The sequence below is a fragment of the Phascolarctos cinereus genome, unplaced genomic scaffold, assembly GCF_003287225.1.
Source record: "Phascolarctos cinereus isolate Bilbo 61053 unplaced genomic scaffold, phaCin_HiC Scaffold_2;HRSCAF=192, whole genome shotgun sequence".
NCBI lineage: Eukaryota > Metazoa > Chordata > Mammalia > Diprotodontia > Phascolarctidae > Phascolarctos > Phascolarctos cinereus.
In genome coordinates this window covers 305,006,986-305,033,023 of record NW_027555625.1, presented here as the reverse complement: position 1 = coordinate 305,033,023, position 26,038 = coordinate 305,006,986, and the positions used below count along the sequence as shown (strand labels likewise).

The window sequence follows — 26,038 nt, the reverse complement described above, 5'->3', positions numbered from 1 at the left end:
TGTTTTGGCCACAGCAACTCTTGAAGACTATCTAGGAAGCTACATAGAATGGATATGAATTGTATCAGGGAAAGATCACAATAAAATCATAGAGATACTCTTTAAGTATCCTTATGTTTATACAAAAACATTAACAGTTTATTTTTAGGGTTTTATTTGGAGATTTACTTCATTTTGTTGTGAATGCTAAGTATATAATCGTAAAAATAGATGAATAAATAAAACTTATCTTTGTGGTTTGGAAGATTGATTACTATGTTATTCTTTAAATGATTTATGTGAAATTCACATAAATAACTTATTTTAACACACACACACACCCATATATATGTATATATGAAGAGCCCAAAACTTTCATGTTGCATGAAAACCAATCGACTCCCTGTCAGGGGCTTATTAAATTAAAACATATTTTTGACCACATCTAAAAAAAAGGCAAAAAGCCAATATACAATAGATACAAATTATATACATTTATTTTTAATCATTTTAAATAACACTCTTGTATAAATTCTTTCATATATTCAAATCATACACATTTTTAGAAATTTATTTTGAAGCTAGTACAATAAATGTGTGAGACATCTTTGTAAATCTGCGTTAGGATTTTAGTGAGATAAAGAGAAGTTCATTCATTGCTTCAGAGAGACATTTATCACAATAGGTCGACCAGATGACTAGCAGAGCTCTTGTGCCTTTAAATCAAATTTAGCTTTAAATCATTAAGTTTAACTTAGGCTTGGGACCTGGCTTCATGTCTTTTAGTTGATATAAGTTATTTAGTATGTGTAAGTATGACTTTTATCTGATGGAATAAGGAAGATACAATTATAACAGCCTTGGAAAATACTTCATTCAACCACTGATACCTTATTGATCAAAAGCCTTTGGTCCCTAGGATATCATTTGGTTCTTTCAGACAAGTTCCTATTAGTGAAAATGGCTCTTGCTTTTCACCTGGGCAGACATCAGCTAATATCCAGAGTGTGGACTTTCATACCTGCAAATAACAGTCCTGTTACTGATCTGTCCTACCCACCCATCCAAAGAAGACCAATCATATTTCCATTTACAAAGGATTTTTGGGAGACTTGTCAGGGTTTCTTTTCCTTCTCTGGATTATTTTCACCTTTCTGCCCTACCTAACTAAAATATCTTTTAGAACTTTTTCATGAATTGGTGAGTTGTATTTTCTTAATGCACACGAACCAGATAATGCTCAGTGTATAGTGGTAAGTAATTCACATAACAATACATGTTCCTTGATAAAGAACTATCTTCCTTGAGGGATGGGAACATAAATCAACATATATCCTAGGAAGTACCCCCACCTCTATCTCTACAGGTCCAAATCAAATGTCCTATAGTGCTAATTTCAATTGAAGATGCAAAGTAAGGGTCACTGTTTTAGGTCCCTGATTAAAAGGAAGAATCCTAGACAGGATGTATATTTCCTAGGATCTCTGAGGCCAGAAATCATGAGCACAGTAGACTTATATATGTGGTATGATTTAAGGTCCCCAATCCAAAAATCTTTCCCTTCTATCCCCAACATCCACTATCCTCTTTATGTGGTAACATATTGAGTCCCTAAGGCAATGGAATTAATTCATCAATGAAGGAGCTATCTGGGAGTGGAAAAAGCGCGGTATCTGGAGACTACTGGATATTTGGGGTCCAAAAGGTCTAAGAGAACAAAGAAAGGGTAAATGATATTCAGCAGAACATGCAATGCCTTGCATATAGTAGACACTCAGGACACAATTAATCTATTTAGCAATTTTGCCTAGAGCTGACCCCATTTGGGAATCTACTTCCTGAAATGATGATAGAGGTGGCAGAGATAACGTCATCATCTGGTAGCAATCAGCATCTGCTCTTTTCCCAATCAAATTCACATAAGGTAGTTTTGTCTTATTTAGTGATGCACTAATTTGTAAAGATTTCTAATGCCTGGATCCTTGCAACTCTTGGGTTTTCCAAATCATGTTCACTGTCCTATAGTTTATGAAGACCTTTTCCCTTATAGGAGTTGATGATGTGTAGAGAAGTCATACTCATTTGTTAGTTTGTAAAATTATAAACTCCAAGGCTTCTAACTTTAAAAATTGGTTTGATTTCTTTTGCAAGTAGTGGGTCAGATTTTAATTGATTATTACAATAAAGAATCATTTCTAAAAGCAAAGCCAGGGGACACTAAAACATTAAAAGACATTTTATTGGCTGGAGTTACGAGATGGTGTGTGTGTAGGGGGAAATGGGAGTAGTAGTTGATAAGCACTTTCAGTTGTTTACCATTCCTTTTTTAAGGGCTTTATCCTGATATCCATATGTGGATAAAAGACCTGACTGCCTGGATCAAACTTTTAGAGGCTTAAAATTCACCTTATTTTCTAAGTAGCTTAATTCTATTCACAAACACTGAACTCCTGTCTGTTTTGTTTTAAAAGAACATAACCTGGCAAGGTGGACATCTTATTAGTTTCGTAAATAGAATCAACATCAGTCTCAGTGGAGTCCAACTATGGACTGGAGCTCATCGGTGTGTTCCTCTAAAACAACAGAAAATCCTTACTTCACCTGTCTATGCAATTTCCTCCTATTTCTGTTGGCCATGACTGAATGTAGAAATTGACCAGCTGTTCTCCCCCTAAGCAACTGCTATCAGGCCACAAGCAGTAAGTAGACTAGGTCCCAACTAAAACACCAGCAAAATCAAGGGACTGATCTTGAAGACTTTCTATGGAGTGGTATCTTAGTGCTAGATTTGAACTGACTTTTGACTGTGATCTCATCTAGAGAAAAAAGTCCATTTGAATTCCTCTTGCCATATTGCTCATTCCATATTACTTATTGACACCAGTACTTAGAATCACAGAATTCTAGACCTAGAAGAGACCTTAGAGATTATGTAGCTGAATTGTCTTCTCTACGTAGATAAGGAAATTCAGGTTCAGAGATGTTTAGTGATTTAGCTAAGTCATACAGCTAATTATCAATAGAGCAGGAACCAGAATACAGGTCTGCCAACTCTTACACCAGGACCTTTTCCTATATACCCTGCTGCTCTTTCCTTTACTTCTCAATATTTCTTTTAAAAAATCAGCTTGATTGATGGTTTTAATCTGTGTCCAAATGGCTTATGTGCAGTCAAGACTTTATTTTTTTGTAATATGCTTTGAGACCTGGTTTCCAAGCATACATTATATCTTAAAGTGGGGGCAGGGCTTGGACATCTCGCTGAATAGCTACTTCATACATATAATCACTCTTGGAATGGTGTGTGAAGAAGGGATGGACCAATATAGGTTGTAGTTAGTGAGCACTTTATATCCTTCCAGGCCCAGTCCCCTAACCCCCCACTATGCAGCAAGAGAAGTAAAGAGCTTATGCAAATTGGACAACTTGTTATTGTCATCATAAGCAGATCAGAATTGGCACAGTGGACCAACATTTGAGTAAGAACATTTTTTTTGAGGGGGGGGGAATTAAAATACAGACATTTTATAGACAAGAAGAGTAGGCGCCCCTGGTGATATGACAATAACCCTTCATTTCTTTTGAAATGAGGATTCCTCCATTTCCTTCGGAAGACTACCATTTACATCCAGGAGACTACTAGCAAAATGAAATTTATATATCAACTACCATTTTACATTCATCTACATGATGTAAAATTAGATGTTTACAAAGAGTGAGATAGTATCTCATTAAGTGAGAACTGACCAGATTTTGCAATCCAAGGTAGCCCTTGAGTTCAAAATCTACTGAACCTTATTTCTCAACTATATTTAACTATTCACATCCTTTTTAAGTCAAAAGGTGGGTAATTCTAAGGCTGAATTGCAGGAAGGAGGGACTGAAGGGTGAGAAGATAATAGAAAAGAAATACTCAACCTCTTAAAAATTGCCCATGATGTCCATAGAGGAACTTAAAATGATCGATATTCACCAGAGTCCCAGCTCCAGCAATATTGCCATCTATTTTACAGTATTTTAACCAATTCTTGTATTTTCTTTTTTACAACGCCACTAACTTCTGCTGTACAAATAAATTCTAGATGATAAAATATGACATGATTTTTTTTTTTTTTACAAATAGTTACAAATGCAATGTTGATAAGATATGCTACATTATCTATATACACATTGTTTCTAGGAGGCTGGGGCGTTGATAACAAACTGAGACCCTGAGGGGGACCATCAGCTTCCTCATCGTGGATACTGCTTCATTCTCTCTTCCAGCCCAAGAATCTCACCCTGCACTTTACTGTAACACTAGGTGATAATTCAGTAAGGAGCAACTTTCCAAGAATCTCTTTAGGATTCATTTGTCCCCAATTCCAGAAACAATAGAGAACTGCTTATTGCAATGCTTGTGGCTCATCAGTTTTTTTCTCATTGAAATCTCTCAGAAGAGTAAAATGGAGATCCATCCCTACCCCACCTTGAAAAGAAATGTGTATTAGGAATGTATATGAAGACTTCCAACAGTCCTTTTCCTCTTAAACAAATATCAGTCATCCTGTGGCAGACTGCTTGGTGGACACTGGCTTCCCCAGGAGCTTCTCAGGAAGTTGGACATGAGATTCACTACAGAATTTGGTCTTGCTACACACTCCTGCATGGCTGGGTACAAAAATATATTTTGCTTCAAGTCCTTAACAACAATGAATTGTATGGATCTTCTTGGGGAAATGAAGGATGACAGGCTGAAGGCATTACAAATTTTTACCTGAAATTTTGGGATGCACTACACACCTTTGCTTTTTTAGCAAGCAAGGTCAGGCTCTGCCCCTGGGCACCATTGCTGCTGTTGCTGCTCCCCTCAATAAGCACTGTAGCTTTAGCAACACTAGAGGAATTTGGTTCACTCTGTTCAGGTCTTAAGCTTTATAGTTATGCATGGGAGTTGTGAGTGTTAGCTGTCCATTGGGAGCCACCTCATTGCCATCGTCTTCCAATAAACCAGACACATCAGCATTGGGGATGCTGTCATGGTAACTGCTGAAGCTGATGTTGTCTTCTTTCAGTTCAATGGTCCAAAAGGGGGCATTGAGTTTTCGGTTTTGATACTCCCTGTATGTGTATACAGCCCCCACAAATCCCATGAGCAGAACCACCACAATGATGATGACTGTCAAAATGATGATGTTGAATTGAGTCCATGACACATCAGCTAATGCTGAGGTGCTATTTTCAGAAGATCCTATTGAAAAGATAGGCTGCAGAGTGGTAGGGGTAAATGTACTATTTGCAACCACAGTGGGTGGTGATGTAGACAAAGTGGCATTAGAAACCAAAGTGGTAGACCCTTCAGTCGTAGTAACAACAATTCCTGAAAATAAAGACAGAAAATGAGCAATAAAACAGAATTATCTAGCTTTGGAGAAGACTATAAAAGATCTCTACAAGACATCTTAGAAAACAGAACATCAAGATATAGATTACAGATCTTGAAGAGACTTTAGAGGGCATCTAGTTCAACCCTTTTGTTTAGTAAATGAAGAAACCAAGAGTCAGAGAGGTTAAATAACTAGACCAATATCGCACTGCTAGAATTCCAACCCAGGTATCATGATTCCCAGTCTACTGCTCTTTCAGCACAAAAGTGTTCTTATTGATGCACCAACATTAAAAAAGGAAAGAATTGTTTTTAAAAATAAGCATCTTGATAAGGACTAGGGCCTCGAAACCTAGGACGATGAGTGTTACATATGTGGCTGGCATCTAGTGCATAGATATATCCACCTTAAAATCTTCAGGAGAATTCCATAGTAAGTATCTTTCAAGATCCTCTTTGGTGGATTAGTATAAATTCTTCCAAGTCAGTGAATAGGTCATTACTGAGACCTAAAGCCTATGTTAAGGTAGGTCAAAAGGATGTATCTATATAGAATTCCATGGTAAGCACTTGAATTCAGGTAATGCTAACATACCTTGAGGCTTTTCACAAAGGCAGTAGAGCATAGTAGAATTGGATTTAAGTCTCAGATTTGCCACTTATTAACTATACAACCTAGTATCTCTGGGCCTCAGTATCCTCCTCTTCGAAATGGAGATAATAATATTTGTACTATTTACCTCAGAGACTTGTTATAAAAATCAAATGAGATATTAGATGTGAAAGCATTTTATAATCAAACTATATAAATGTAGGTTATTAATCTAATAACAGCTTGAGCATCCTGACATTCTCAAGCAATTATACACCATCTATCAATTTATCTAAATCTGTGGTGACTGTTTTTATTTTCTACATGCAAAAAAAGCTTTTGTTACATAATAACTTACTTGAATATCAAAATGCATCATATTCTCCCATCTCTATAGGTAGGAAAATAGTACAGTGTAGTAAAAAACTAGACTTGAAGCCATAACAACTAGGCTTTGGATTAAGTCATCTAAGTTGACTTAAAATCTTAGTTTCCTTTTCCATAAAGTGGGGATAATAATTACTTGCACTAGATAACTTTCATTCTTTGATTGTCAATTTCCTCATCTGCATAAGGCTGTCATGAGCAACTGCTTGCTAAATTGTTACACAAATATGGGAGACCATTATTTTAATTATTACGATAAAAACTAATGGTGATAATAACAAGAAGAACTCAAAGACAGCTCCTGGAAAGGACTCTAGGCTGTCAGTGAAGTGTTCTAATTATCAAACTATAGTCCTACTGGAATGGACTTAGATGAGATTTCTAGATGCAGTGTGAAAATATAGAGAACAAAAGATAAGAAGAATGAGCAGATATCTTAGTTATTAATATGGAAACAAAACAGGCCAAACAGAGTGTGAACACCACACAATGACAGCCTAGGTACCAAAGCAAGACTCAAATTTCCTGAGTTTATAATGGAGGTTTAGGAAGGGTGCAAGCAAATTAGAAAGAAGGGAAATTTCCTTGAGCAATTATCTGACAAAATCTACTTTTGGAATCCATGAACACAGAGATACGAACAACTCATTTTGCAGCTTCCAGTGCTCAGATAAGCATTTAGTAAATGGAAACAAAATTTTCCCAACTTGGAAACAGCAGTCAAAGATGCACTCATTTGAGGATCTCCTCTTGCTTTTGAGGAAAGTCATAGCAGTTGAATTTGCTAGAGACTCTCTGAGGTCTAATCTTTTCATTTTTATCTCCCACACTACTCTCCAAGTGATGGCCATATGTATATAGGATATTCAAACATCAAATCTATAGATATAAAATCTTGCAGAAGCATTGCTTGAATGGAGGGGAGGAAGTGGGAAGGGACAGTGGTGGTAGAAATGGGGAAGAGTGCTGTTGGGGCTAGAGAGGAAATATGGTTGATTTTACAGTGAACAAGGATGAGTGGGCTCTTCCTGAAGGTGTTGCTAGGGGACTTAGACTTTATACTCTTAGCTGAGGGTTTACCTTTCTTGATGCAGTTTCCTTTGAGGTCTCTAGCATAGCCTTCCCAGCAGTTCTCACAGTGAAAGCCAGTAGTATTGTGGAGGCAGTCAATGCATTCACCGCTCTCTGGCTTGCAGATCTTCGGAGTTTTAGTAGAGTCCACATGACCACCACACTCACACTTTAAACAGATGCTGTCAGAGTTGTAATAGCCATTTTCACAGGCATTACAATTTGGACCTGTGTAACCCTCTCTGCATTGATCACATTTAGGCACCAACTCCCCTGAATCTAAAAGAGACAAAATATCAACATGCTTTAAAATGTAGGCCTAAAAAATAACAAAAACATTCTAATCCTGAAAAATGTTTTGTTTTGGTTTTGACCAATTCTAATCCTACTTCCTATAGCCCAATAACAAGAGATATATAGTATGAAATTAATGAAATCAGTATTAATTATAATATACTTGAATTCTAGAACAGCTCTGCCAATAATTCATATGTGACCTTAGGGAATTCAGCCCCCTTCTTTGAGTTTCAACTTCACAGGATCACAGAGTTTGCAAGTTGAAAAGGACCTCAGCAGCTCATCTATCCATCTCATACCCCAGTGGAGGCCCTGCTATCATATATATCACATATCTGACAAGTAGTCATCAAGCCTCTGTGAGGCACTAAGGAGGGTAATAGATCCCCCTCCAAGGGGCAGCCCACTTCACTTTGGACCTCTAATTGTTAGGAAGTTCTTGATATCAACCGAAACTTACCTTTTTGCACCTTCTACCCACTGTTCTTGGTTCTTCCCTCTGGGGCCAAATGAAATAAATCTAATCTTTTTTCCTCATGATTCTCCCACATTTTTGAAGATAGTTTTAATCCCACCCCTACCCCCTTATATCTTTTTTTTTTTATTTTCCAGGCTAAATGTATCCAGTTCCTTCAACTGATCTCATGACACAGACTCAAGACCCTTCAATATTTGGGTTGGACAACTCTGTACGCTTTCTAGCTTATCAATGTTCTTCTTAAACTCTGGTGGCTCAGTACTGATCACAATACTCCTGGTGTGATATGACCAGGAGTACCGTGGTATTATCATCTGCGTATCCCTGAAAACCATGTTTCTATTACTGCTGTCTAAGACTGCATTAGCTTTTTTGGCTGCCACATAATATAGTTGACAAATGAGGGAACTATCCCAGGTGCTTTCTATAGGACCTATCCATTCAGCCAAAAAGCATTTATTAAGCACTTACTATGCTAAGCAATGACACAAACACTCTGACACCTTACTACATTCTAGGTTCTGAAGCTCCCTATATTCCAAACTTTCTATGCTGCAAGGTCCCTTCCAACTCAAATATTTTGGAATTTAATTATTCTACTAGCTACTTGGCTTCCAGGGAATATGAGGGAGAAATCTGGGTTATATATTTCAATAGGAAAGGAATGAAATATGCTCAGAAAGAGAGTCTGAATAATAGTAACATATCAGAGGTACCTAATTAATTTTTAGTCCTCATAGCTATAATAAAGTAGGGCTTTAACAATAGTTGACAGAGTAGTGATTGGTTCCATAAACCATCTGCAGAGACAGCTTATATTGAATAATACTTGGCAAAATGCCTGTTCCTACTAGGTAATATGATGAAGGTTTCAAAACTTAAAAGTAACTGACAATGCATATGTGAATTCGTGTTAAATAACTGGGATAGATTTCAATAGTTTACTTTGGCAAAATAAAGAAATTAGGAAGGATATAGACTAAAATTTCATTCAGGGCAGAGAAATGCTTCCAAGGCAGAGCTCTGACACAGGAACCATTAGCCATTTTGTAGGATTAATGATATTACCCATAGCAGTGAGAATATCACCTAAATAAATACATGTCTGGATAAAATCATCCTGTTACGGCAAGTTAATGATCATATGAAATTATGCCTATCTATTCCATATCTGTATTAATTTTGATTTTGAATTTGTTCATGGTATTTTAGAGTTAGAAACGGACACCTTAAGGGCTATTTATTCTACTCCCCTTATGTGGCAGTTGAAGAAATAACAACGGTTAAAGCAATTGGTTATACAGGCAGAAGAGGAAAAGCCAGACTCAATACAAGAGCTCTGGGTCCAAATTCAGCGCTCTTTCCTCTATACTAGGCCAATTTTCATCTGGGCCAATAAAGGAGTTTAATTCACCATTTAATAGTCAAACTAGACAGTTTTGTAAGTTGGGTATATCACAATATCTGGCCTGCGATTTTCTTATGTGTACACTGAGAAGATTGGACTAGGTGATCTCAAAGGCTTCTTCCAACTCACTGTGACCCTGTGATCTTACAAAACAGAAGGTTGGAGCTGGAAGGTGCTTCCTAGATTGTCTAGTTTATCCCCCTTACTCCAGGTATGATATAACCAGGAGTACAGTGGTGTTATCATCTCCTTACTCTTGGAAGCCATGCCTCTATTACTGTTGTTGCAAAACTAGGAGGCAGCAGAACCATGGCGGTTATTTTATTTCTTATGAGACCACCTTATACTTGTATAGAGCTTTGAAAATACTGTATATACACTATCTTACTTGATATTCACAATGACCTTGTAAAATATGGCGGGGGCAAATTCCTTAAGATCAATGACTCTGTCTAATTAATCTAATTTCTCTTTCCCAGTAGCGGTACCTAGAGTACAGTACTTCAGCAAATGGTTTCTACTATAAATGTTTATTATAAATGTTAAAACCTGTCTAGAATGTAGGTTTATGGAAAAGCCTTACGTATGAAACAGCTGCCAGTAGATGTCACTGCTGAGCAAGGGCACCGAAGACATCTATGGAGGGCAGTGGGACTCTTATAGAAGCCATCTTTGCATCCTTCACAGTGGTTTCCTTTGCTGTTTCCTTGGCAGTTCAAACAAGTACCTGAAAGAAATTATTTAAAAATGTTTAGAGGTGCAGGGGCCTCTTGTTTGTTTTAGTCGAGGTAAAACTTAGTAATTCAATTTGACAAGCATTTATGTTAAGTGCCTACTACATGCCAATGCTATGCTATGTCATGGGGATGGGAAGAGAATAAGCACTTTTATAAAGCACTTGGGTTACATAATTATAAGTGTCTAAGGCCAGAATTGAACTCAGGTCTTCTTGACTGTAGACCAGGGCTCTAGCCACTGTGCCAAAGCTAAATAATCCCTATTCTTAAATACCTTACTTTCTACTATGAAGGGGATAAGATGAGAGAGCACGTACACAGATGATGGGATCATGGGATCATAGATGATAAATAAATACAAAGTAATTCCAGGGGTGGGAAAACACTGACAAAACCAAAGGGATCAAGAAATGACTTCTGGAGGAGGTGTCAGGCAGTGAGAAGGAAGAACATACAAGCATCCTTGACAGCCCGGGCAATAGTGCAGAGGGAGGAGATAGCACCATGAACTTTTTCTTGTACATATTTTAAAGAATGTACACTTATATACTAATAAAGATTAGCTGAACTTGACTGAGTTCTAGTGCTAGCCTTAAAAATCTGTTTATTCCTAAATATCATAGTTTACTATATAAATATACTAGTAAAATTAAATATTTCTGAAAGGAAAGATATATACATACATAGGAATACACTGAAAAATAACAGCAATTGTAAATCACTCTCAGGTTATATTTGAGCTAGATTAGGTGGAGAAGTAAAGACTACATTCAGTCCAATAGGAGTTTGTTTGCTTCTGGGGATCTATTTTGGTGTGGAGGGATCTAGACCTCACATATCACTGATGTGGGCTCAACTTCTGATGTGAAACTCTCCCCACAAATGCAGACTGGCAACTCATCTGAAATTTATAGTTGTAGTTGGCATGGGGCATTGAGAAGTTAAATTATTTACCCAGGGTATGAAACCTGTGTCAAGGGCAGAACTTGAATCTAGGCCTCCCTAACTGTAAGAATCATGTCTACTATACAGTCTCTAAACAACAGCTAGAAAATGTCTGCTGATTAGCATTAGATTTCAGTTTTAAAACTTAATCCTAACTTTCAAATTTTTCTGTTCTCTGAATAAGCAGAGTACATTACACTGCATGGATTATTTCTTTTCAAAGACAGTTCAGTATATGTGGAATGGATGGGGGGTGGGGCAGGATAAGTCAGGTGACAGAGATGATCAAAACCATGGGCATAAATTCTGAGGAAGCTCTTTTTGGGGGAGGGGCTTTTCTTCTGAAGATTGATTGTACTATCCTTTTCCCAGCTTTGAATTCCCCTTTCCCATTAAAAAATATGCAGGAATATGGTTTTATGAAAATGTATCCAAGATAAGCTGCTGGGCTATAAGACCTGATCTGTCAAAGCCCAAAGGCTAATGCTCAAACAATGGGCTATTGGGAGCGGTTTCTATGACATCCCAATCAGTTTGGCATACCTTGCCCAGCCCTGTCCAGAAAAAGGCAAGCTGGCAGTTCTTAAAAGACAATCCACAGAATATTAAGCCTGAAAGTGACCTTAGAGATTATATAATCCAGTCCCATCCTCATCTTCATTTTGATGGAGGGGAAACTGAGAATAGGAGAGGGGATAGGGTCCACTCAAATTTACATCATTAGCTAGTGATGGACAGAATTAAAATCCAGGTATCCCAACTCCTAATCCAATACAGTATCTACTACATCAGGACTCACAATCAAGTAGGCCTTAAGGAAATAATTCCTCTCATTTCTGTAGTTCTTTAAGGTTTATAAAATTACTTTTGTAATATTCACAATAATTCTAGTACTGGTCATGTATTTTTAGATTCTGAGTCACCCAGTTAAGAAATGTCAGAGATTGGACTTGAACCTTATGATTCCAAGTCCAGAGCTCTTTCTATTTATACTACATTGTGCTTGTAATAAAATTTCCTTGGTGAGGGAAGGAAGAAGTATTAAAGCAACTCAATTCATTAATGGTCTAGTCCTTTAGGAGTCAATTGGCAGGACAGCCACACTTGATATTAAAAATGCGTATTGTGCCATAATAAATGTGTGGCCTGAATGGCATATGGAATCCAATTAGGTTTAAAGTTGTTTATGTGCTGACTTGCTAATAATTTGTACGTGGGCCCCAGAGTATTGGCAAATACACAATGCATTTTATTCAATAAAAATCATTTATTTCAAAATATTACGAAGAGTTTCCAGAACAAACAGCATCATACTGCTGTTTTGTTTGCATTATCCCTAATACCTTGCAATTAGAACTCCACAAAAAATACATCCTGGATGCTTGCATAGGAAACATAGTGAAGTGACAGTGTCAGCACTTAAAACCCAAGGTTTCTACGTAACACAATATGAAATACAAAAAGAAAAAAAATCAAATATTGCAACTGCTTTAACATCCCAATCCTCCCCTTGGCCCACAAGCTCATTTGGTTCCCCATTCTGCAACCTTTCACTGGAAAACTACAGTATATACTATATACATAGCTCTTCCCTTCCTTCTCTTGGCCTTTAAGTTCTTCATTGGTCCTGCTCATTTTGTGCTGTGGTCTTCTATAAATGCACTCAAGTATTCCAAATCTCTCTTCTCATTTGTCAAATTTAATAGGATTATTTCTATCCATAAGAGGGGCAGAGTAGATGGTAGGAAAACCTTCCACCTTGTAGTGGTTGTTGGTCACATCATTGGTAGTGGCATCCATCTTCACTATACCAGGTTTTTCTGATGCTTATTATTTCTTCCCCAGTTCAATATTCATGAGAATGTTTAACTTGGGGTCCATCACAAAGGAGTCAAAAGTCTTACCTACCACAATAATTTCAGGCTTTTTATTGTTTTGGGGCACAGGTTGGGATTTGATGATTGCCTTTAGTTTTCCTTTTTGGAATGCCAAAACAAAGTCTCTGAGTATATCAGAATCAAATACCTCTGGTTCTATGGCATACTTTTTGGTACCTTCTGCTAGGATAGTTATGTTGACATCTTCACCGCTGTTGCTAAGTCCCTAGTCCTTCATTTCAAAGGGGTAGTCATCCTCATCAGTAATGGCAAATGTGTACTCAGGGAAGTTTTTTTTTTGTTCAGTAGTATCTGACTCTTTGTGACTCCATGCACCATAGCATGCCTGACCCTTTTATCCTCCATTATCTTCTGAAGTTTAAGCTCACGTTCACTGTTTCTATGACAATATCTATCCATTTCATCTTCTGCTATTCCTTTTCCTTTTGCCTTCAATCAAGTCCATGGCAACTTCCAAGACCTTGTTCCTCTAATACTGAGTGGCAACTCTATAGTCAAAACTGAAGTTTGCAGTATAATAGATTATCATCAGAGAACATTCAGCATATCTCTTGGCATTATTGGAAATTGTTCAATAATCAACTAACAGCACAGCATGCTCCACCATATGATCTCTGATGGTAGCTCCTTCAGTAGGTTTCTCAGGGTCTAAAACCTTGATTTTTTTGTTCATACTTAAAGTAAAATTTTTCTGGCTCATGACAATCAATTTTCCAAAAGAGACATTCAGGAATTTTGCAACTGCACTGTTGAAAATATGGTGGAATTTATAATCTTCCCTTACATCGATCACCAAATGTTAGAGTTATAAGGGACTCTAGAGATCATCAACCAGGGGTGGTGAACCTGTGGCCTCGAAGCCACATGTAGCTCTCTAGGTCTTCAAGTGTGGACCTTTGCCTGAATTCAAACTTCACAGAACAAATCCCCTTAATAAAAGGATTTGTTCTGTAAAACTGGGACTCAGTCAAAAGGCTGCACCCAAGGACCTAGAAGGCCACATGTGACCTCGAGGTCACAGGTTCCCCACTCCTGATTTGAGTCTAGGTCTTCTTAACTTTTTAAATAAAAAGCCCATCTATGATATTTTCAATTAAGTCATGAATATATGCAACAATTAGAGACTAATGCAAGGCAGTACACTCATATGTGTAAAATAGCGTGAAACAGAAAGTAAATACTTCTATGGATTTGTTCTGTGAAGTTTAGATTCAGTCAAAGGGCCGCACTTGAGGACCTAGAGGGCCACATGTGGCTTCAAGGCCACAAGTTCCTCACCTCTGATCCTAGTCTAATCCCCTCATCTTTATAGATGAGGAAACAGATTTAGAGAGGTAAAGTCAATTATTCAAAAACACACAATGCAGTAGGACAGCTGGAACGAGAGCACTCATCTAAGCTCTATTCCACCACAGATTTTTTTTTCATTTAGAGTAGCTTATTATCTGTAGAGGAAATGGCATAGCAAGGCCAATCTGATTCAATTTCTTTTCCCTTAAACAATGTGAATATCAAAATTTTAGGAACCACCCAGTGTGGCAACAAAGCATGTTTCAAAACAAACAAGAAGAAGGCTTTGGTTCTGTTCTCCCCACTGAACATACTACTCCTCACTCATAAGTCTGGATGTTCAGTGAGATATATTAATCATTTCAGGTCATAAACGGGCCAATGGATATAGTTCCCAAAACTGTCCATTTGTGATATGAAAGAGTTAATGTGCTTCCTGGAGACTGAATCTACTACCATGGAATGATGCAAGTCTGGAGAGAATCTAGTTACTTGAATAAAGGCATTGTTGTTTTTAAGGAAGCCCAAACAGAATAATTAATCCTTAGTAATTCTTACTAACTGAACGGAGGGCTGGTATGAATTACTGACAAATTTAATTTACATAGAAATGTTGTCTTAACAATTTTAAGTCAGCTTCTGACATCTTCTGGAGTACTGTGTCCAGTGAAGCTATGTTTTAGGAAGCATATCAGCAAAATAGAACACATGCCCTAACAATGGTGACCAGGACAGTGAGGGGACTGGAAACCAGAACAAATGAGAATCAATTAAGGAAGAATCAAAACTGAAGAAAGATTTATATATAGGCATGTTTTCTTTTTTTTTTTTAATATGCAAAAGATTATAGGGAAAAGGAATGATCTGTTCTGCTTGATCCAGAGAGTAAAACTAGGACCAACTGCTGGAATTCCAAGGAGGTAAATTTTACCAATGTTCAAAAATTTGAAAAATGTCTTGGGAGACACAGTCTACTTCTACTGGAGATGTTCAAGAGAAGACAACTTGTACATGCTACTAAGATTCATGTGTCCAGGCAAGAGAAGGGCAACATGGGGTTGTGGAAAGTACAATGGATTCAAAGACAATTCTCTGGATCTCAGTTTACTACTCTGAAATATGAAGGGGACAGACTGCATGATTTCTAAGGTCCATTTAAAACAAATCTATGATTCAAATTATTAGGCATAACTCAAATTGCTAACAAAGTTGTTTTTGTTTGTTTGTTTGTTTTTTACTTTTAGGCAATTGGGGTTAAGTGACCTGCCCAGGGTCACACAGCTAGTAAGAGTCAAGTGTTTGGTCTGAGGTTACATTTGAACTCAGATCCTCCAGCCTCAGACACATAACACTCACTAGCTATGTGACCCTGGGCAAGTCACTTAACCCCAATTGCCTCACCAAAAAAAAAAAGGGCAAAAAAAATTTTTTTAAATGGGGCAGCTAGGTGGCACAGTGGATAGAGTACCGGCCCTGGATTCAGGAGGACCTGAGTTCAAATCCGGGCTCAGACACATAACACTTACTAGATGTATGACTCTGGGCAAGTCACTTAACCCCATTGCCTAGCCAAAATATGTATATATATATATATATATATATATGTGTGTGTGTGGTGGTGTGTGTGTGTGTGTGTGTGTGTGTGTGTGTGTATGTGTGTATATATATATATATATATATATATATATGTATGTATGAAGTATTCCATACCCATAATTCCTACTCCCCACCTTTGCAAAGAATAGAGAGAGATGCCTTCTCATTTTCCTTTATAGGGTCAAGCCTGGTCTAAAATGAATTATTAATGGGATTGATTTACAAGCATTGAGAAAGGAAAACTGTGATCATTAAGATCCTGTATGAGTTCAAGTTCAAGGACAATCTTGATAGACTAACCTCATTCCTTTTTGGCAGGATTACTAGAATGGTTAAATGAGGGAAATTCTATAAATTATAACAGGATTTCAGTCCTCCCTTCCCCCCCAAAAAGACAAGAACTCCCATATGTTTTTAAAGCAAAGATGCAGAAATATGGGGCTGATAATAGTTTTGTTCAAAAGATTCAGAAGTGGTTAAATAATTAGTGGTGAAAGAGGCGTGCTCTCTTACAATCTCTTGGTGGGAAGAAGATAAATATAAAATCTTGCATTTGGGTTTGAATCAACTATATAATTTCAAGATGAGAAATGCATAACTAGATAAGATTTTGGAAAAAATCTGGGGGTTTTAGTGGATAGAAATCTCAGTAAGTCAAAAGGATAACACAGCAGCCAAACAACTTATGCATTACTAGAAAAAGAATGTCCAAAATGAGAGAAGTAGTAAGATCAGATATAAAGTACTGCATGTGATCTTGAGCACCCCATTTTATGAAGTACTATGGCAAATTGGAGCATGCCCAGAGGAAGGCAACCAGGATAGAGCAAATTAAGGACTAGAGAGCATATCATATATGGAACAGTTGAAGGAACTAGAAATATTTGGCCTAGAAAAGAACAAACTTAGGGACCACATGTTGATTATCTTTGAGAATTTGAAGGGCTTTCTTACAGAAAAGAGGTAAGATTAGTTTTTCCTAGTCCTGGAGGCAGAACTTAAAACAATTAGGAAAAATTGGACAGAGGAAGATTTTAGCTTGACACAAAGAGAAATATCCTAATAATTAAAGTGGTCCACAAGTAGAATGTTTTGCCTCAGGTGAAAGTGGGTTCTGTATGACTTGACAGCAGAGATTGGATGACTTCTTGTCTTGGATGTTATAGAAAGTATTCCATTTCAAGTTTAAGGTCATAGATCTGGGACTACAAAAGACCTCGGAGGCTATCTATAATCTATAGATTTCTTATCTATAAAATGGAAATAATACTTTACATTCCCTTATGGGATGTTATTAAGGACAAACTTTAAATAATTCTATAAACAAGTTATTGTTATTACTATAAACAACAATGTTTTTTGGATGTTAGCATATGCCATTAGATACAATCTTAAACAACATATGCTGTATTTAAAAGTCTTTGTCCACTTCATATACCTATTCACTGGAGATGTTGCCCTTGTTAAGAACAGCATTATCATTATTATTATTATTTTTATTTTTGGGTAGGCAACTGGGTTTAAGTGACTTGCCTAGTGTCACACAGCTAGTGTCAAGTGTCTGATGTCGGATTTGAACTCGGGTCCTTCTGACTCCAGGGACAGTATTCTATCCACTGTACCACTTATCTGCCCCCAGAACAGTATTATTATTATTAATATACTGAATGCTGAATTTCTTTCTAATACCAGTGTTTAGGATGATGGGGCTATTCCAGGTGGTTATACATAGAGATAAAATGGGAATTGTGATGTCGGCGGTTTATAAAATAATTTATGGTGTTTCACTGAATCACAGTATCTCAGATTTATCTAACAAAATTCCCCAACTCAATTTTTTCAAAGTATAAGTTAAAAAATGTATTCTTTACTGGATCTGGCTCAACATTCTAGCCTATCAAGATCTATTTAGACTCTGTCAACCAATGTGCTGTCTTTCCCTGCTAGTTTTGTGTTAGATGTGATTTGATAAATATTCATGTATTCAAGTTGTTAATAAAACTCCTTTTTTTCTCTAGAAGTTCACTAACTATTCCTTTAATAATATGCCCTAGAATTTTTGCCAGGAATCAAAGTCAAACTCATTGGCCACTAGTTGCAGATGCCATTTTTCTCCCTTAAAAAAAAAAAACCTGGGGCAGTATTTGCTCTTTTAAGACCTCTCACATGTGCCATCATGTTTCAAAGATCATTCACAATAATTCTGCAATTATATCTGCCCTTCTTTTAATTCTGGGGGAGCCTCACAACTCCTTTTCCTATTCTTTTAGATGTGACATAAAGTTTTTAAATGGATTTTTATCTATAATCTATAATCATACATCCCATTTAATAAGTGGATATTGTTAAGCTAGATAAGATAAAATGGGATATATGAAAGTACTCTGCATTCTTAAGGGGAAGGCACTAGGTAGGCCCAAGGCTGCAGATTTCTTTCCTGTCTGCTTTTTAGCCTAAAATTGAAGGTATATATAGGCAAATCCTGGAATAAACAATGTTTGTTAGTATGGATATTGGCCACTAGGGGGCAGCCACAGCACATCAGTGATGGGAAAACTACATTGAAGGTGATGGAAAAATAGACGAATTTCAAGTAAAGCTGGCAGTGTTGGGAAAAGTACTAGTGTTCTTCATCTCTGCCTCTGAGAAATTCTCTGATATGACCCAAAATGCACAGGCTTCACCCGATATTTGTAGGAAAAACAAATTCCTATTTCACTAGGTGTGGTATCTGATAGCACAAGCAGGGAATTTGGCAAGTAATTTCACATTGGAGGAATCTGCCATTTTGTTCATGATCTCTACAATATCAAGTCAGTATATAACCTTTAATAAGCTGTAAAGGTTATTAAAAGGAAAAAAAAAACTTCAGCCTGTAATCTAGTCCCTAAAATTTCTCAAAATTAACTTAAATTAACTCAGTGATGCATCTATTCCTTGCTTTACTCCTGGTTACAAAACCACAGAATGTTAGAGGATATATAGAACACAGAGCTGGAACAAACTTTGAAGCAAGAAATATCAGGATTAACCTGTAAAATGTACATATAACATACATATGTAATATACACATATATAAACAGCTATAGTCTAGTTGAGAAGAAGTATTATAAATTAATTCACGGATTCAGATAGTTGCTTTAAAAAGATACTTCCTAATAGGTCAGCTAGGTGGCACAATGGATAGAGCACAGGCCCTGGAGTCAGGAGGACCTGAGTTGAAATCTGGTCTCAGACCAGACACTTGACACTAACTAGTTGTGTGACTCTGGGCAACTCACTTAACCCCAATTGCCACTCAAAAAACACAAAAGATATTCCTAATAAACCATATCCTCAGCACAAGAAATAAATGGTAAGTGCATTTTCATTTGCCTTAAGAACCATGCATTGTTTTAATCAGTCTTAAGATGATGAGGCTAAGGAGTAAAAAGATCACTTATATATACTTATATTTGTGAATTGCTTCCAAAGTAAAAGCTGTACTTTCCCTTCACATTAATTTCATGTATATTCACTAATCTGTTTCCCCAATTTGACCTACAGAAATGGGATACAGGGCAATAGGTAGGAGGATTTAGTTAAGGGATAGGGATCCTCGGAGATAACACTTTAACCTAAAAGACCCAGACACAGGCCTGCAACAAAGTAAGTATAACCTGTGTTAATTACCCAGAAGATACTAGATAAGTACATGGTTTTAATTATACAGTTGGTAATACTTTTTATTTTTGACAAGTCTTTTTAATGAAACAATTTTCAATTATTTTAGATATACTACTATTAATCATCACAATATTCCTGTGGTAGTTATATGCATTATTATGAATGTTATTTTAACTAAAATGGATTAGATGTAAAAGGACTACATCAAAAAAGTTAACAAAGAGAATAGAATCTAACTCTTAGTCCTTGTTAACATATTCATCCACAAATTTTTATTGAGCACTTATAGAGTACATGAGAAGCAGTATGGTGCAGTGGATAGAGAGCTAGCCCTGGAGTCAGGAAGCTTTGGGGTCAAGTTCTACCTCTAACACACACTGGTTGTGTAATCCTGGGCAAGTCACTTTCAGTGTGACCCTGGGCAAGTCACTCAATCCCTCAGTGCTCCTAGACAACTCTCTAAAATGATAAATTGTAGAACAGTTGCAGATTTGTATTAGTAGAGTTACCTAAACCAATGAAATCAGATCTGTACCCCATCCTCTTCCAATATTTAGATGGTACCTGAAGATCATAAATGAAATAAGAGTAAGTCAAATAATCTCTTCTGTCCTTAGGGTAAAGTTAGCCCAGGAATCATGTAGATCAAAGCTAGTAACAGCCAACATTATTTAAGTGCCTCCTATGTGTAAGGTGCTATGTACTGAAGAGGGATAGAGATGAAGTATAAGACAGAGTCCTTTCTCACTAGCTCCCCACCATAATCTAGTTGAGAAGAAACATTATGAATGAATTTGTTGATTCAGTTATTAAGAACTTATTAAGTACAAAGCCTACGCATAGGTGCTATGAATACAAATATGAAAAACGCCACATTTCTTGCCCTCAAGGAGCTTATAATCCAGTTGCATAGAGAGCAAAGAACAAAAGGCTAAGTACTAAGATCACACCTTGGAGTGAAGATATGCTTTACCTGAGAAGGGATCACAAGTGACAGACTGATTATTGCATTGGCAGGGCAGACAGCCATTCTCATTGAAGCCATAATACCCATCTTGGCAGTGGTCACATTTGGAACCTCCAACACCCACTTTACACTGGCATTTCCCAGAGCTGCAAAGAAAAACAGAGAAATTAAACAAAAGCTAAATCATCTCAATTTTTTTTTTTTACTGCTAAACAGACCACACCAGACACCCCCCGTATTGGAAACAAATTTAACTAAGAGCATTAGGTGTGATTTTCATGAAGTGGGAGTGTAGAAGCCCTGTGACTAAACACATTCAGTTATTCTGGTGCTGATCCCAATCATTTCTGACACCTTCATTCTCTGCATTCCGGGATAGCTTAAAATGAATGCTCATGGAACACAAGGTCTCTACTTCCCAGAAGCATTCTTATTTACCAAGCTCTATATTCTTGCTAAATAGCCATCTATTTCCTGGATCATCCTATATTCCATTAGAATTCACTTTTTAGGACATGGAGAAATTAAAGAAACATCACTTGTTATTTATTCTATTTCACATCTGACAAGAGAGAATGAAGACAAACACATGTATGACTTTAAGGGAAAAGCACACTATAAATATGAATTTGTTATTATTGTTATATATGAGATTTAAGAATCACTCACATTTATAAAGAGCTTCACAGTTTGCAAGATTTTCCCCTCAAAACACACAGGTTATCATTATTGCATACAGAGAAGAGGGACATATGCCACAAAAGAGATGCATTCACTCCTTGCAGTGGTACAGTGGGGTGCCATGACCTTCCCCTTTGGGTGGGGCTGACTACAGGCTCCTGGACCTTTTGGGAGATTCCCCACGAAAAGGCCCACATAGATAGGGCAATATACCTATTCTCAAGTGGCTAGGCTTATGTTTTAACCCATTTTATTTGTAGAGCATTCAAATTGACTTCATTCATTCAACAAATATTTATTAAGAACCTACCATGTACAGAGTCCTGTGCTAGACTTTGGGGGAGATATAAAGGTTACATAAAATACAGGTCCTCCCCTCATGGAATTATGTAATATAGTTGGGGGATAAGACTTAAGCATAGATAATTATAATATATAATACGACATGATAAGAACATTAGAGAGGCATTAAAGTATTTTGTGAGGTCTGAGGGAAAAGGTCATTACCAAGGTGGTAGGAGAGAGAGAGATTAGGGAAGGCGTCCTAAAGGAGGTATCATTTGAAATTAGAACATGGAGTAATCCAACTTTGCTGGTTCAAAAATTCCTGACAGCTTTAGCCAAATAGCATCCTGCAAAACTACCAACACAAGTTACATATGCATATCAGTCTGCTTTGTGGGTAGATATTAAGACTCTTACAGGAGGCCTTTTGGAATAGGAAAACATGCAATTAGTGCCAGAAACAGCTAACAGACTCTGGCTCTCAAGTATAGAAACAAATCTTCTCTTCACATAGATCAGAAAAAATGCTGAAGGCACAACTCTTTTGTTACAAACATCAAAAACATTTTATCAAAGGAGCCTTCAGGATGATTAAAAGACTACTGGAGAAATATTTTTTGACTAACAAAAATCTGACAGAAGATAAATACAAAAAATTACTTTCTCGAACTGTGTCATATCTATTAAAAAGAAGTAAATTGGCTGTCATGTCTATAGTTCATTGAGTACATTGAAATTGTTCGTTCTACCAACACGTTAGGACATTCCCTGACCGATGCTCTATATATACAAATGGTCACTGTTACCCTGCCTCTGCACCCAATACCCCCTACTGAAAAATGGGCTTGGCCCCCTGCCCAGTCTCTATTCCTATCTCCAAAATTTCAGGTATCATAGCCCCCACACCTCAACAACAAATGCTGACAGAATTAATCTGCTATGCCGTCACGAGATCTGCCTAGTCCTCAATCCTTAACTTCTTTTGCTTCCTTTAGGATGTAGAGAAGTTACATATTTAGGCTTTGGGCTCAAAGGGTTCAGGACTTATAATGGCTTTAATAGGATTTTGGCTTATGAGAAGTTCAGGGTCAAGCTTCAAAGAGACACAGGACTTTGACTCAGAGAAAAAAATAATAATGAAAACGACAAAAACAATAACTGATGCTTATCCAGCACAGTAAGGTAGCATCACATAGTGAACAGAGAGCTGATCTTGCAGCCAGGAAGACCTTGCTATGAGGTTCAGATCCTATGGTTTCAATTCCTGTTTCTGACACACTGGCTGTATGGACCTGGGCAAATTATATAACCTCTCCACGTCCCGGGCAACTTTCTAAGATTTTAAGTTCCACAGAAGGTGCCGACATGAATGGGTAGAGGAATTCCCTCACCAGAAGCTTCCCACACTGATGAATCAAGTTCATTCTGTATCTGGATTTGTTTAGCACTTTCAAGTTTGCAAAGAGCTTCATATACTATATGTACTATTTCAGTGGTATGGATTAAATGGCCCTTTGTGGACTGAGAAGTTATCCAGAAACCAACTTACAATCAATATACTGGAACAAATTTTCAAAAGTTGGAAGCAACCTGTATTGAAACTACTCTTTCCCTAACGAAATCTTTTACATTTTATCACCGATCAACTTTGGTAGAAAAATGTGAATGTGACAGAGTAAGATCTATTCAAGGCATCAGTACTTTGGATTTGTCTTTTATCTATTCATGCCTACTTTCTCAAAATAGCTTTGGACACAATGTAGTACATTCAGTCAGAGGACAGAGTAAATGTGCAGCTTTGATGTGTGTATTATGGGTGTCAAGAGGCAGTATTGTGGTGGACAGAGAACTATGCTTGAGGCCAGGAAGATCTGGGTTTAAGTACTACCTCAGACACTAGCTATGTGACCCTGAGTTCAGTGCTTTAGGCAACTCTAAGGCTAAATTGCAGAGAAGGTGCCAAGCTGCCTTAGTAGAGAGTGTTTTCTTTCTTTTTTTTTTTCTAGATAATTAATTTATTTATAGTTTTTAACATTTACTTCCATAAGATTTTGAGTTTTAAATTTTCTCCCCCTCCCACTTCACTCAACCCCCTCAAAGGCAGCATGCAATCTGATATAGGCTCTACTTATACATCCACATCAAGCATATTTTCCCTTTAGTCATGATGTAAAGAACAATTAGAACTAATGGGAGGAACCACGAGAATCAAGCAATAGAACAAAACAGCAAAGGAAAAGGAGAGTAAATAGTATGCTTTGATCCGCATTCAGACTCCATAGCTCTTTCTCTGGATGTGGATAGCAATGTCCATCGCGAGTCTTTTGGAGTTGTCCTCGATTCTTGCATTGCTGAGAAGAGCCAAGTCAATCAAAGTCAGCCATCTCACAATGTGGCTGTTACTGTGTACAATGTTCTCCTGGTTCTGCTCATTTTACTCTGCATCAGTTCATGTAAGTCTTTCCAGGTTTTTTTGAAGTCTGCCTGTTCATCATTTCTTATAGCACAATAGTATTCCATTACATTCACATACCACAACTTGTTCAGCCATTCCCCAATTGATGGGCATCCCTTCAATTTCCAATTCTTTGCCACCACAAAAAGAACTGCTATAAATATTTTTGTACATGTGGGTCTTTCCCCCATTTTTATGATTTCTTTGGGATACAGACCTAGAAGTGGTATTGCTGGGTCAAAGGGTATGTACTATTTTATAGCCCTTTGGGTATAGTTCCAAATTGCTCTCCAGAATGGTTGGATCATTTCACAACTCCACCAACAATGCATTAGTGTTCCAATTTTCCCACATCTTCTCCAACTTCTATCATTGTTCTGTTTTGTCATGTTAGTCAGTCTGATAGGTATGATGTGGTACCTCAGGGTTGTTTTGATTTGCATTTCTCTAATAGTGATTTAGAACATTTTTTCATGTGACTATAGATAGCTTTAATTTCTTCCTCTGAAAACTACCTGTTCATATCCGCTGATCATTTATCAATTGAGAGATGACTTGTATTCTTATAAATTTTACTCAGTTTTCTATATATTTTAGAAATGAGGCCTTTATCAGAGACACTGGTTGTAAAAATTCTTTCCCAGTTTTCTGCTCCCCCTCCTAATCTTGGATGCATTGGCTTTGTGCAAAACCTTTTTAATTTAATGTAATCAAAATTATCCATTTTGTATTTCAGAATGTTCTCTATCTCTTGTTGGGTCATAAATTCTTCCCTTTCCCATAGATCTGAAATGTAAACTATTCCTTGCCCCTCTAGTTTGCCTATGGTATCAGTCTTTACATCTAAATCCTGTGCCCATTTCAACTTTATCTTTTTATATGGTGTAAGATGTTGGTCTTTGCCCACTTACTGCCATACAGTTTTCCGGTTTTTCCAGCAGTTTTTGTTAAATAGTGATTTCTTATTCCAGAAGCTGGAGTCTTTGGATTTATCAGATAGTAGATTAGTATAGTCATTGACTGTTGTGTCTTGCATACCTAAACTATTCCACTGATCTACCACTCTATTTCTTAGCCAGCACCAAGTAGTTTTGATGATTGCTGATTTATAATACAATTTAAGATCTGGTACAGCTAAGCCACTTTCTCTTGCATTTCTTTTCATTAGTTCCCATGATATTCTGGATCTTTTGTTCTTCCAGATGAATTTTTTTATTGTTTTTTTCTAGATCTGTAAAATTTTTTTTTGGTAGTTTGATTGGTATGGTATGGTAAGTAAATTAATTTAGGTAGAATTGTCATTTTTATGTAAAAAGTGTTTTCTAACCCAGAAGATCTTAATGCCAATGATATCACAGGTTTAGTCTCCATCCTTATCTACTATAGGTATCATTCTCCTGAAAGGGAATGAAATAAGACATAGCTTTCTCCCTGGGTCAGCTTCCTCATCTGTAAAATGAGGGAATTAAGCTATTAAAGAATCACAGTTATCTTGAACCTTAAGTGAGTCTCTAGTCACAATCAAACATAGATAGAACTAACTTATACCTCTTCTTTAAAAGTGGTCATTTAGCCTTTCAAGACCTCTAATGATGGAGAGTTCACTGTCTCCCAAGGCTGCTAGTTTCACTTTCAAATAGCTCCATTAGAAGTTTTACTTACATTGAGCCTAATTCTACCTTACCATAACTTCCACCACAGCTCTTAATTTGGCCTCTGGAGCCAGGCAGACAAGTCTAATCCCTCTGCTACAAGACAGCCCTCCAAATACCTGGAGTTAGCTATCATGCCACACCGAAGTCATGCATTCTATTGCCTAAAATCCACTCTGTCAAATGATCCTCATATGGTATGGTGTCTAGCACACTTAGCATCATGTTCACTTTGTTCTGGTTGTGTTCCAATTTCTTTACTAAAATATGATACCAAAAACTATATTAT

At 37.0% G+C, this 26,038-nt stretch overlaps 1 protein-coding gene across 1 annotated transcript in view; it reads right to left on the bottom strand.

The window, feature by feature from the left end:
* Positions 1 to 449: 449 nt before the first annotated feature.
* The window catches only part of MEGF9 (multiple EGF like domains 9), a 131,336-nt gene continuing 105,747 nt past the window's right edge, over positions 450 to 26,038 (bottom strand). The window contains exons 3-6 of the mRNA XM_020990592.2: positions 20,683 to 20,822; positions 10,161 to 10,304; positions 7,404 to 7,673; positions 450 to 5,338 (exon numbers count right to left, since the gene is read on the bottom strand). Coding sequence (XP_020846251.1) covers positions 4,887 to 5,338; positions 7,404 to 7,673; positions 10,161 to 10,304; positions 20,683 to 20,822 — 1,006 coding nt within the window. The 3' untranslated portion in view covers positions 450 to 4,886. The remainder of the gene's footprint in view (positions 5,339 to 7,403; positions 7,674 to 10,160; positions 10,305 to 20,682; positions 20,823 to 26,038) is intronic.